Below are 13,176 nucleotides of genomic sequence, written 5' to 3' on the forward strand. Positions count from 1 at the left end.
AGAACACTCAACCAGTATTAAGTTACTTGTCCCAGAAACACTCCCAGTTCCCACCAGTTTTTGGTTTTGGACATTTATTCCATCCATAGTTGGGATGGCATTTTATCTCAGTGAATGGTATATACACGTGTAAGAAATATTTCACGTAAGGAGGTTCTAAACATGGTGGCTTTCTCTCCTAACTTTGCTCTTTACTTGGATGTATGAGAAGAACAAGGGGGGAAATCACGGAATGGTTTACAGGAACCCTGATGACTTGTCCTAACGTGCAGTTTGCACAGCTCCTAGTCCTGGAGAGAGTGCCGGAGCCAGCCGCACCGGGGCCTGGGCCGGGGGAAGCGGAGGCTGCTTAGCCCATGTTTTCGAGTTTCCGTTGTTGCTAAAAGCGAGGTGGGTTGGAAGGAAGAATTTCTTCTTGTTTTTCAAGCTCTGCCAGAACACTCTGCTTAGAAACAGCTGTTGGGGGGACTCCTCCCGTGCCCCCGTGTTCCCGGGGATGCTTGCCGACCCCTTACTAGCAGCGCGGCTGGGACGGGCGGCCGCTCTGTGGGGCCCCGCAGCTGCCGCCAGCCTGCAGCCGCTCCCGACCGAGCGAGACCGTGAGGCAGGGGCGAGCGTGCCGCAGGCGCTCTCAGCCTGGGAGTCCGCACCGGGGGCGCTGCGGACGAGCCTCTGAAAAGGAGCTCCCGCTGGCACGCCGCGTCCTCTGGGTCCAGGGAGTGGGCTGCAGTCCACGGGGCACGGACTTCTTTTACACTTGCCCATAGAAGCCGGCTTCTGTCGTGTGCACACTGGTGATGAACCTGGGGCTTGGACGTTTTTGCGTCAGTGACCTGTGTGATATTTCACAAATGACACTTCTGCATCCTAGTGGGGTCTAGCTTAAACCGCTGGCGCCAGGAGTTGACGTAAGCCTCAGCTTTAAGCTTTTAGGAATTTTGAGTGTCCCTGCCGCTTCATTAGCAAGGTGATGGTTTGTGTGTTGATTAAATAATGCCACCCTTAAAGTCAAGGGGCACATGTGTTTTAGCTGCTTTTCCAGGAGTCGTGGGTGCACTAGAGCCGTCAGTTCTGAAGCCCCACCTCTGTCAGGCTGGTGCTGTCCTCGGGGCGCCCTGGCGAGAGCCGTCAGCCCTTGCCCGGCCCGGCTCGTGCGGAGCCCCCGATCCGCCTCAGCAGCCGCGCTGTGGCTCTCCGGTTGAGCTTGGAAGAAGCAAAAGAATAAGTCGGAGTTTTTCTCAGCAGAAGATTGATCAGAATCTTTCAACATGATCAAGCCAACATATGGCCATCTGTGCCTGCTTAACATGTTACATCTTTGTGTCATGGCCTTGTAGTGGGAAAAACCTTCAATTTTGCTAGCACTTTAAGCTCCTACTCCTTGTTCCAGCTTCAGATCATCTAAGTAAGTTAAATAGCTTTGCTGTATCCCATTTTGAACTCGTTATGAATATCTAGTGGTAAATTGATATAAAAGGAAGAAAATATAACAACACAGTTAACCTTGAACAACGTGGTGTTAGGGGTACTGACCCCACACACAGAATCAAAAAGCCTTGTGCAACTCTGACTCCGCCAAGGCTCACGCTGTCCCGTGGGGCCTGTGGGAGATTAGCTCCGGGACCGTGCCCCGCCCCTCCCTCCCGTGCCAGACCCACGGTGCTCAAGGTCCCACCGTGAGACGGCACGATCGACGCCTGCCACTGGCCCCCGCGTCAGTGCACTGCCAGCCTTGGGTCAGGGAAACAGTGGGAGTTCACTGAAAACCATCTGCATACACGCAGACCTGCGTGCGGTTCAGGCCCGTGTTTTTTAAAGGTCAGCTGTGCGTTTCTAAGGTTTTCTCTACAGGCCGGCCAGCAGGCTTTCCCACGTGTGCCAAGGAGGTAGCTTTCGTCTGCGAGGGGCCTAGGAGTGGGGCTGGCAAGGCTCCGTCGGCCCGTGATCGGGCTGCGAAGGCGGCTCACGAACTACATCTCCTGACTAAATGCTGGTTTAGAGACGCGAGGGTAAGACGGGACCAGTGGTGGTGGCTGCGTCCTGGAACTGAGTGACCCCGGGCTCAGGACACTGGGAGCTTCTACGTGGACTGCTCGCTGCCGTTCGAGTAACCGGGCCTTTGGGTAGGGAGACGAGTACAGAGATGGACTTGGACGTGGAGACACCTCACCGAGGGGAAGCTTTCACGTGCACAAGAAAATGAGTTCATGCCATGCTGGGAGGCAGGCGGGCTCTGTACCAGTGCTTTGTCTGCTCTTTGATCCTCTCCACAGCTCCGTGAGGGGCGTTTTCAAATCCATCGCCAGAGACAGAGTTAAACTTGCGTAGAATCGCACCCCTAGTCAGCGGGAGGCTGGCCTGCAGCGGGGTCCGGCCTGGTTCGCACTTGGAACTGTGGACGGGTGGGAACGCAGGCCTTGGTGTTGGCGGCACAGACAGCAGCTCTGACGGCTCCCGGGCCAGTGGGTTTACAAAGGACCGCGGCAGGGAGACGCGAGAGGCCAGACGGAGCGCGTGGGCGAAGGGCCAGGCCGGGGCCCGGCCGTCCAGGGTCAGACCTCAGCTCTGCTGTTTGCCGTGAGTGTGATGCTGGGCCAAGTCTTTTTTCAGGCCAGTTTTTTTTAAACTCCTTCTGCCAAAATTTTCTCAGCACCAGGGCAACCGCTGGAAGCGCACAGGTGGCATACGGGGAGAGAGTGAGGAGACCGGGCACAGGGCGAGTGCCGGGAAGCAGCTTCCTCCTGGGCAAGGAGTATTCAAGGTGATGAAAAGCAGGGACCTACAACCAAGATCACTCTGTCCAGCAAAGCTATTGTTTAGAGTCAAAGGACAGTAAAGTGCTTCCCAGGCAAGGTAAAGCTGAGGGAGTCCATGTCACCAAGCCATTATTATGTGAAATGTTAAAGGGACTCGTTTAAGGAAAAATCAAAATTATAGACACTAAAATGGCAACATTCACAATTATCAACAACTGAATCTAAAAAAAAACAACAAGCAACCAGAACAGGAACAGAATCATAGGCATGGGGGTCATTTGGAGGGTTATCAGCTGGGAGGGGGGAGGGGGAGAAATGGGGAAATGGTGCAGGGACTAAGAAGCATAATCCGCTGGTACACAATAGACAGGGGGAAGTTAAGAATAACATAGGAAAGGGGGAAGCCAAAGAATTTATATGCGCGACCCATGGACATGAACTAAGGGGGGTGGGATTGCTGGAGGGAAGGGGGGTACTGAGCAGAGGAGAGCAAAGTTGGGGGGGGATTGGGACAACTGTAATAGCCTAATCAATAAAATATATTTATACACACAAAAAGAATGAAACTTAGTAAAGCATTTGGCAAATGAAACATGCTTTGCCTACATCATACATTTGGATTCCTAAAATAATGATCCTTTATGTATCTCATTGTCCTCTACACAAGCCGATTAATTTTCAAAAGTGGAAAGTGTATTCCAGAGAGAAAGCTCAGCAGAAGGCACTACTGGGAGCGGGAAGGACAGCAGCCTCCCCACTAGAGCTGATTCGAGAGGTCGGGAAGTGGGAGACCAGGCAGCTACTTAGTGGGTGGGTATCGGGGCGTCTGTTGACCCGAGAAAGTAATTAAGTGTTCAAACCTTCGAAAAAGAACGTCTTGATTCTTACTGTTAGGGACCAGGATGTGTGATGAAAAGTAACCCCCTTCCCCTCCCCAAACAGACGCACACCCCTGTGATAGGCACAGATGGTGGTGTGTGTGACCAGAGCCCGCCCTGCCGGGCGCCTTTGTTTCCGTTGCTGTTTCCCTTGGTGATGAAATTCGGTTCTGACCAGTCTTCCCATCTGCCCTCCGGGCCTCCTGCTCTTCCCTCCCCTGCTCCGCAGACGAGAAGGCCTTCAGCGTTTCACTGTGGCACTTCATTTGGCTGTCGACATTGGTCACGTTAGTCATTGGGGGTGCTGGCTGGGGCAGAGGGCTCGCTGCCCTCGTGAAGACTGGCCCACGTGCCACTGTCGTCGGGCGCCGCGCGGGAGCAGAGGCAGCTGGCCGGGCGCTAAGTGCATGGGCGTGGTATGTGGTTGGGTGGGTGGGCGGCTGTAGGATTTTCAAAGGCAGGATGAAGCCCGTTTGCACCTAACGTGGCCAGAGGGGACACTTGACAACACGTAGAACTTTTGTTTCTGTTTTTCTGGTCCCACATCCAGCAATTTAAAATGCTGAGAACACAGATAAAGTGAAAATCATTCTATACCTGAGTCTGTTGCTTATTGGTGATGATAACCACATTAGAAAACCTGCTGGATCCCCAAATCCTACTTAAAAACAAAAAAGACCTTATTAATTTATTTTTAGAGAGAGGGGAAGGGAGGGAGAGAAGCATTGATGTGAGAGAGAGCTATGGATGGGCTGCCTCTCGTAAGCGCCCCAACTGGGGACTCAACCCGTAACTGAGGCCTGTGCCCTGACAGGGAGTCGAGCCAGTGACCTTTCACGTTGTGGGATGACGCCAGCCAACTGAGCCGCACCGGTCAGGGCCCAGAATCGTACTGTCTTTATGCATATGATGCATAGACATGTTTATGGTATTGGAATTTCCTGGAGGGGTTGACGATTTTTTCGAAAGGCTAGGAAATGCTGGGTACCTTGCTTGAGTAGCTGTGATGCGTCTGTGTGTGTCTGAGGATACCAGTGCCCCTTCCTTGTGATCCTCATTCCTGAACCTGGTCTGAGGGTGGTAATATGTGACTAACACTGACCAAGAACATATGTAATGCTTCAGAAATATATATTTATGTGGTTCCCCTGCATCAGGGAACTTTGAGTTTGCTTTAAATGTGGGAAGATAAGCTGAAAAAATACCAGCACCTCCCCCATGATTTTCAGGATGGTTCCTCAAACTGTTCAGAGTATTTCCTTTGTACATTTAATCAAGATTTTTTCTGTTTTGCAAGGACAGTCTCATGCTGTGTAACGACATTTCGGTCAAGGGCGGAGCGCACAGATACGACGCGGCAGACTGCGTAGCCTGGGCGTGCAGTGAGCTGCACCACGTAGGCCGTGTACGGGCGCTCGGTGCTGTCCCCACGGCGGTGTCCCTGATGACGCGCTTCTCCGAATGTGCCGTCATCTGACGCGCCTGACGGAGACCCGTGAGAGAAGCGGTGTGAGGGCGCTTTCCGCTACAGTGAGCGGCGGGTGAGGAAGCGAGAGGGTTTGTTCTGACATGTGAGGACAGTCAGGTGTCCAGGCCCACTTTTCCTGGCATTTCTCTCCCTCCCCATGGCTTAGAGACTGTCTCGGCCTCTTTTTCTGTCCTGGTGCTGCCTGAAGGAAAAGTACTTCCTTGTATCTTTGCCATGCTGTAATTTGGGGAGCTCCCCCCTTTTCCAGGGTGCAGATTAGCAAAATGTTTTTGTAACAAGACAGACCTGAAATGAATCATATTGCAGCTTTACTCTTGTTTTACTAGCTGTGTTCGTAGTCAGTGTGCTCGGCCTCTTGGAGCCCCAGTTTGTTTTTCTATCAAATAAAAATACCCTCTCTGGGAAGGCCTCCCCTCGATGTGCGTATAAAGGTCATCTAACAGGTACACAGCACAGCGGACCTTCTTTAAAGTTCTGACTTGAAAGTGAAAAGGAAGCAGCATCTACGGCTCTGTCCTCCGCCCGTCTTACGGGGGGTCTGTGTAAGGCCCAGACAGGCCAGGGGCCGGGGTGAGGCTGGGGGAGCGGCAGTGTGGGCGCCGCTGGGTCGCAGCGTCCTTTTCACCCCCCGGCACCTGTCCTCCATGCCCGTCCTTTCCCACGGTGCGGGCACACATGGCGATGCTGGTATCCGCTGACCCGTGGGAGCTGGTGCTGTGTGCGACCTGATTTGCATGGATAGCAATGACGTTTGTGTAGACTCTTAAGGATCTTTCTGTGGACACCTGCTAAAATAGGATAATTACCTTGCCCGTATTTGTGACTTCATTTACTGTGCTTTATAATAGGAAAATGGGTTGGAACATCTCCTAAAACCCCATGTGGTCCTTTGATCTGTAAAGGGTTTTCAGTTACCAGGAATTGTTCCAAAGACATGAAACTGTTGTCGGGAATCGTCTTCCTGAGGCAGGGCAGGGCAGCGCACGCACACACACACATGCACACACGTGGCTGCAGTCTGTTGAAACCATACTTTAGAGATTTAAGCTATTAAAGCATTTGCATATTATGAGTAAAAAGAAAACCAGACATAAAAGTTCATTATGTAATAATCACATTTCCTCGTTTACATTTAGGACATCACTTACCGTTTCTTTTAAGCGAGAACAAACTAAAATGTTTGTTGCCTGTCTCTCCAGCAGGTGCTTCCTGGCGGGCACCTCAAGCTGTCAGACACCCAGTGGACACCCTCGGGCCACTGAAGTCAGTAGGTGAGGCTCCTGCCCTCAGGCGGCTTGACCTCCTGGAAGAGACAAACAATGACTATACTGAGACTAGGAGGGTGATAGAACCATGACAACAATACACAGCTCAGCGGTAGCGGAGAGGGCGTTGTCCTTGAGGTAGGCCTTGAGTTTGCCACCTTGGGCGGGGGAAACAGCAGAAGCCTCGTCTGAAAACCGGAGAACATCTTGGCAGGTGAGAAGCGACTTGAAGTGGCTCTAGCATTGTAGGAGCTTGCAGCCCAAGGCAGGGAGTCACGGGAGGGCAGGGCGGGGGAGTCGGGCGGGCCCTGCACACCAGCCAGAAGGTCCCGTGCGCCCGGGCCGGGTGATGGGCGTGTTGGCTGGGTCAGTCAGAGGGGAGCCCTCGAAAGCCCGTCTTCTCCAGCCTTTCATTCAGCCCTGTTATTAGGGCCCCCGCTCGCAGGTAAGTGTAGGGGAAGAAAAACAGCTTCTATAAGTAAGTATTTAAATGAAAAATGTGGCCATCAGGCCTGTTAAGATGAATTGATTCCATATTGCATTTTCCTAAATTGTTAGAAAAAATACTTACATTTAATATTTTCCTTAGAGTTTTAAAGAGCTAGTGCATTTTACTAAGCGTCTCCTGCCTTGTGGGTGGTTTTGTTGTTGTTTGGTCCCTGTTTAAGCTCATTGTGGCCTCCCTCTGCTGCTTGTATGTACAGCGGCGTTTTGCGTGTTCAGTGTGAAGCACGAAGAACCGTGAGCAGGGTCTGTAATTTCAGAGGGAAGTGACACTAAGGAAATTTGTTGTCAGTGAACATCAGTGTCACTGAGGACAACAGTTGATAGCACTGCGGCTGGATCGTCTCAGAAAGCTGTGGCATCGGGCCTTGTGCCCAGCCCCCTCCCTACGGCCGCCCGCAGCCGGGCCCCATCCAGGGACCTGAAGCAGGGTCTCAGCCGTCAGGCCTCCTCACCCCCAGGAGCGCGCCCTGCCTGCCTTTGAGTTGTCTCGCTTCTTCTTTAGTTGATTCCGGAGAGAGAAGCGTCCATCACTTGTCTCCTGCACACGCCCTGGCGGGGGACCACACCGCAGCCGGCCCGCGCCCCGGCCAGGAACCGTCAGACCCGTCGCCGTCTGGCTGTCTGGTCTGCAGGGCGGGGCCACACCCGCCCGAGTGGCTCGGGGTTTTTGTTTTTGTTCTTGCTTTTCATTTATAGGTTTGGGGGGGTGGACAGAGAAACATCAGTTTGTTGTTCCAGGTGCTGACGCATCACTGGTTGCTTCTCGTGTGTGCCCTGACTGGGGACGAGACCCCCCAACCCTGGCGTCTCGCAACAATGCTGCAACCAACCGAGATGCCTGGCCAGGGTCACGCGTCTTCAGCTTTAAAGGGGGTCACACGACCAGGGCACGCTAGGGGTCAGAGGTATGGGAGCAGCTGAAGGTACGGCGCAGAACGACAGTCTCGCTTTCACCAGACAGACAGGCTTGGTTTTCAGAGCAGTTTTAGGGTTACAGAAAGGCTATGCAAGGAGTCTGGTGGGCCCCGCACCGGGTTCCCCGTGTGATTAACACGTTACATCAGTGCGCTATGGTTTTTACAGTGAGTGAGCCAGTACTGATGCCCTCTGTGAACTAACGCTCACGCTTCATTCAGGTCTCCTCGGTCTCTCCCGAGGGGCCGGGGCAGCCGAGGGCAGGGATCCGCGTGCGGAGGCGGCGGCTGTGAGGGGTTCAGGGGCGCGGGGAGAGCTGGAGCAGGGGAGGGGCGGGTTCAGAGCGAGCGCATGGGCACGCGGAGACTTGCTGGGGGATGTGTGTGTAAATTTTACAGCAAAAAACCCCACTGCAAACTGGAATTTAATTATAGGTAACATGTATGCAGAAGTATTTTAGAGAAAGTGGGCTGATGTCTGCAGTTTTGAAATGCTGGAAGGGTGGACAGAGAGACATGTGACACAGCACATATTGTTCGTGGTGTAATTTAGGTGGCGGGTAAATGTGTTCAGTGCAAAATTCCTGGAACTTTGCTCTCTGTGCGAAAGCTTCCGTGATACGGTGTTGAGGGTCGGGGCGAGAACAGCAGGAAAGAAACTGGAGACAAGGAATATTTGCAACTATTCTGAGGAGTTTCGATGTAAAGGGAGGAAAGAGAGGCAGTCAAATTAAAAGAAATCTGTTCTGAGCCCTGCCCCCAAGATGGAGGGAATAACAGCGTTTTTATTGACTGATGGGAAAGCTGCGGAGAGACAGAAGGAAACGGACGGGGCAGAAGAAAGGGGAACTGCCGGGTGCGCGGCCTCGTGCAGGCAAGGAGGGCGCTCCCGTGGAAGCAGACTTTGGTTGGCGCGGGCAAAGCGGTGGAAGGCGGACGCAGGCTCGGTGTGGGGAGTGCTGTAGCTGCGGCAGGAGCTGTGTAGTGTCTCTTCCGGTGCCTCTGTGTTTTCCGTGAAGTAGGAAGTGAGCTGTCTGCTCGGGAAGGGTGAGGAGGGGCGGCCGGGGCTGAGGGAGATGGGGAGGGGACGAGAAGAGCCGCCTGGGAGAGCGGGACCGGGCCGGGCCATACGGGGAGCCCCGGAGGTCCCTGAGATCTCGTAATGGCCTGACGGTTAATGCCTCGGGAGGGGCTGGCGCAGTGGAAAGGAGAGACCCTGTCAGTGCTTTAAAAGGAAGAAAGGAACAGCTTTGCGTGGCGGATGGTGTGAAGGGTCTGCCAGATAGCACAAGGAGCAAAGCCAGGTCCACCCCTCAGACGCATTGTTGTCAGATTTCAGAATGACAAGGCTCTAAAAGCATCTAGAAAAAGAAACAAGTGTCCACGAGGAAACGACCCTGAGACTGCCAGCGAACTGTACGGACAACTCCAAATGTCGGAACATCTTGTCTTTCAAATTCGGAGGTAAACGCAATTCAGCTCAGAATTCCGCTGGGTTCTATACCCAGTCAAAGTAGCCTTCCGGGGAGCGCCTAGAACCAGGGCGCTTTCAGGCCTGCTAAGACTCAAATGCTGCCTTCCCAAGCACCTTTCCCGGGAAGGCGTCACAGAAGCCGAGAATGAGGAACGCGTGAAACCTGGGAGGCAGCACATTTCACCGAGGCAAAAGTTGGGAGAAAATCCCAGAATGATAGAGCCATTGAAGAGGGAAAGGGGGATTCCGTGCATTTGACATCGTCCTTGAAAAGTTGTAATGACTTAATGTAAGAAAGCCAGTGGGGGGAGACACTTTAAGGTCATTAAAACTCTAGGAAAAGCAGAAAGCCATCCAGGACAGGAACTGTGAGTTTCCTTTTTTAAGCAGCTTACCTTTTTCTCCCAGAGCTGTGAACTATGACTTAGACAATGAATGTTCAACTGTAGAAAACGGGATTTTGGTTCAATTCAGTTCAGATTTGATAGCCTGAGCACTGTAGGTCTGTTGCGCATGGCTATTCATGACGTCAGTACGCTGTTACCCATGAGCGGGGCTGTCAAGGTCCGATGAGGCCGCGCTGTGGCTGCACACATTCATGCCCTAGGCAGCCATGGTGATGCCTGGTCACCGCTGTGATGCGGGAAACTGCTCGCGTGGGCGAGAGGTGACCGCTGCGCGCCTGGCCCCCGGGCGTTTCCAGGCAGCACAGAGCGGTTGCTGCAGCAGGTCTGGGGTGACCCAGAGTCTTGACATGGTGCACAGGGTCCCCACTGCCCGTGCTCCGTGAAACCAGGCGGCTGTTCTCGTCGCCTGGAACGGAGGCTCTGGCAGCCCCGCTGTCTGCGTCACTACGCCCCGTTCCTGAGCCCGCTGTTCCCCGCAGGCTGTGACGCCTCTGATGAATGGGCTGGTTTTCCAGGGACCAGTGTCAGGTGCTGAGAGAGCAAAACCAGTGGGCGGGACAGGGCCGGGTGTGTCTTGGGTTTGTCTTCCTCAGGTGCTAGAAGCCTGAGGCCTGGGGGGCGTTCTCCGCTGCCCACCCAGCCCAGTCCGCAGGCCTGCTGTTCGGGGCCCTGCAGCGGCCTGGGGGGGGGCCCGAGGCCTCCGTGCCCGCAGCAGCAGAGGGGCGCTGGCTTAGCCGCCCTCCCAGCAGCTATATTTGTCTCCAGTCCCCTGAGGGAGGCGCTAGGAAGGAAAAGTGTCACGTTCTGATAATGTCTGTTCTTCTTCACGCCAGTGTCCGTACTTGGGGTCTGATAAGGTTCCTGATGTCACGTTTGGAAGTAGAGAGAAGAGTAAGGAACCGCATAAGCATGGGTCAGGGTGTGTAGTTAACATGGAATATTTTCATGGGTTCTAAAGATTTTTCTCAACACTGTGTATCTATTTGAATTGGTTGTGTGAAAAAGTAACATCAGTTTGTGTTGCTATTTTTAATTGTATAGCAATTAAACATTTCCTATGTTCTCAAAAAATTGGATCATTCTCCCTAACTGTGGGATTGTAACTAAGTATAGTGGAGAATAATTAAGCTTTCTCTAACTTTTTCATTATGTCACCTTGAGAAGCCTCTGAAGGGCATGAAGTTTGATACCTCGCCCTGCACTATGTCCCCCGTTTCTGCAGACAGAGAGGGACCTTGTGGGGGGAGCAGTGAATTCAGATTCCCCCTCCCCTAGTCTAAGTGAGCCTCTTCTTGCCCGGCTCACCACAGGGGCCCCGCCGCCACTTCTGTCCCCTCAGATATGCCTGCCGCACAGAAGCAGAATTGTGACCTTAGCAGAGTTAGCCTCTAATTCCCAGAACCCTTACTCTCCAGATCAGAGCCCCTGCACAGCCTGGCCCCGCTCTTGTCTCTCTGGCCTCCGGGGCTTCGCTTTTCACATAACCCCTAAAGCGCAGCGTTTCAGTCTAGAGCCTGCTCAGCCCCTTCCCACCTGCAAGCCGCTGCTCCGGGTCTCCCCTCTGCTCCGCAGGCTGCTCCTCGCCTTCGGTCCTGTCCTGCGTCCCCGCCCCCAAGCCCACCACCTAAGGCCTGCGCACACCCAGGGCCCCAGCCGAGCTTTCCTTGGCGCCCGTCTCTGTGCGACCAGATTAGGTCTCCCCAAGGTATGCTGGCCTATGAAGCACCCTGAGTTCTCCGTCACACATCTTACTGTGCCTAATGCTGGCAGTGCCCTCAGCCCGACAGTCAGCTTCCGTGCTACAGGGAAGGAGCACGTCTGTGTGTCCCCAGGGCCTAGCACAGGCCCCGACCCGGAGTTTGTCTGCACCCTGAGCCTCTCCGTACGCCCCTGGTTGTTCTCCTAGGATAGAGCCCTGAAGATGGCGCTGCTGGGTTAGAAGGTATGCAGACTCAGGTTCCAGGCGTGCCCACAGGAAGTCCTGTCCTTGAAGATGTCTAGGCTAAAGACTTCAGCTTGCCAGGTGGCACCTCAGCGGAGTGGAGGGGGCAGAGAGCAGGGTGGCTGATCTTACCTTTTGAGCAGTTTTCCTGCGGTGGAGCGGTGCCGCTGGAGTGGTTACCTGCACGAGGTGACTGGCCACAGTGTCTGTGGTGTATGGCCTGGCAGAGGACAGCAAGCTGAAATAGCAATGGTTCCCTCTGTACTGAACCCCAATCACAATATAAACGGGCCCGTCCGGTGAGACTCGGTTGGTTGGAGCAGTGTCCTGTAGCTGAAAGGTTGCAGGTTCGATTCCTGGTCAGGTCACATACACAGGTTGCAGGTTTTGTCTCTGGTCTGGGCGCACAGGGAGGCAGCCAGTCGGTGCTTCTCTCTCAGCGTCGATGTTTCTGTCCCTTCCTCTCTCTAAAAGCAGTGGAGGATTAAATGTATACACACACACGCACACGCACACACATACATACGTGTGTGTGTGTGTATCTGCATCTGTATACACGAGAAGGTGGCGTGGCTTACCACGCCTGCCGGCACACTCTGCGTTGCTCTGCCTCCAGGTCTGCTCTGTCCCTGCACTGTTTGTAGTGGGCCTTTTCCTGTTTCTTCCAGACGTGAATTGAGTTTTCTACATCGACCATGAAGCTAATTTGGGAGCACATAGCTGTGCCTTCCCATTCAGCGCGTTACCGGCAATTCCCCTTATCCCACTTTTTATGTATTTTTTCTTATTTGCATACATAGCCCCCTTAGCTTATCAACACTTTTGAGGGCAAGGACGGTGTCTTCTTTTTTTAAAAGTCCCACTGCAGCTTCCTGGCACGGTGCTCTCAGTGCAGTGAGCGCTGGGACATTAAGGCCGGTGCAGGTCAGAGAGGACAGTTCGTGAAAGTCACGGTGGCCAGTCTAGTGATGGCCAGGTTACAGACCCTAGATCTTCCTCCCTTCACCCTCCTTCATTCCCCATCGTTGCCTTAATCATAGCATGGCGGGCTTCCTAAAGCAAGGCTCTGTCAGTCTCCACCCACCCAGTCGGAAGCAAAGCTTCTGCCCGCTAACAGATGTCACTGTGTATAATGAAGTACCTCCTCAGAGGGTTCTGGAAGACAGACGGAACTGATATGAGGGTAACTTCGCCAGGGTCCTGGTAGGAAACACGTGACACACTTACATTGGCTAATTGGAGGAGGCTTTAATAATGAGACTGTTTACAAGGTGTTGATGGGGTTTCTTTAGAAACCCCAGGGGACAGTGCAGTGCCCAGAGCCAGGAACTGGGTTCCCGGCCAGAAGGAAACACTGAGGCAGAAGGGAGAGGAGGTCCCAGAATGCGGAGGAGAGGACTGGGTCGGCAGGGGCCTGAGACTGTCCACAGACCCCCCAAGGAGGGAGCCTTCTGCAGGCCCCCCCACTGCTGGGGGCCACTGGGAGCCAGAGAGCAAGACAGCCTATCCCTGTGGCCCTTACAGAGCCAGGGCACAAGGCGAGA

General features: G+C 53.7%; 1 protein-coding gene across 2 annotated transcripts in view; it reads left to right on the forward strand.

Moving 5' to 3' along the window:
* Window positions 1-13,176, forward strand: part of GRB2 (growth factor receptor bound protein 2) — a 53,975-nt gene that overhangs the window by 22,422 nt on the left and 18,377 nt on the right. Inside the window, exon 1 of one of the 2 annotated variants that reach the window (XM_090290540.1) lies at window positions 4,027-4,050. The exons of the other annotated variant lie outside the window; for it this stretch is intronic. Within the exon in view, the coding sequence (XP_090146666.1) occupies window positions 4,042-4,050 (9 nt within the window). The 5' untranslated portion in view covers window positions 4,027-4,041. Of the gene's footprint in view, window positions 1-4,026; window positions 4,051-13,176 lie in introns of those variants that run through there. 2 annotated transcript variants of the gene reach the window in all.

Source organism: Furipterus horrens, unplaced genomic scaffold, assembly GCF_987537825.1.
Source record: "Furipterus horrens unplaced genomic scaffold, mFurHor1.1.pri manual_scaffold_11, whole genome shotgun sequence".
Classification (NCBI taxonomy): domain Eukaryota; kingdom Metazoa; phylum Chordata; class Mammalia; order Chiroptera; family Furipteridae; genus Furipterus; species Furipterus horrens.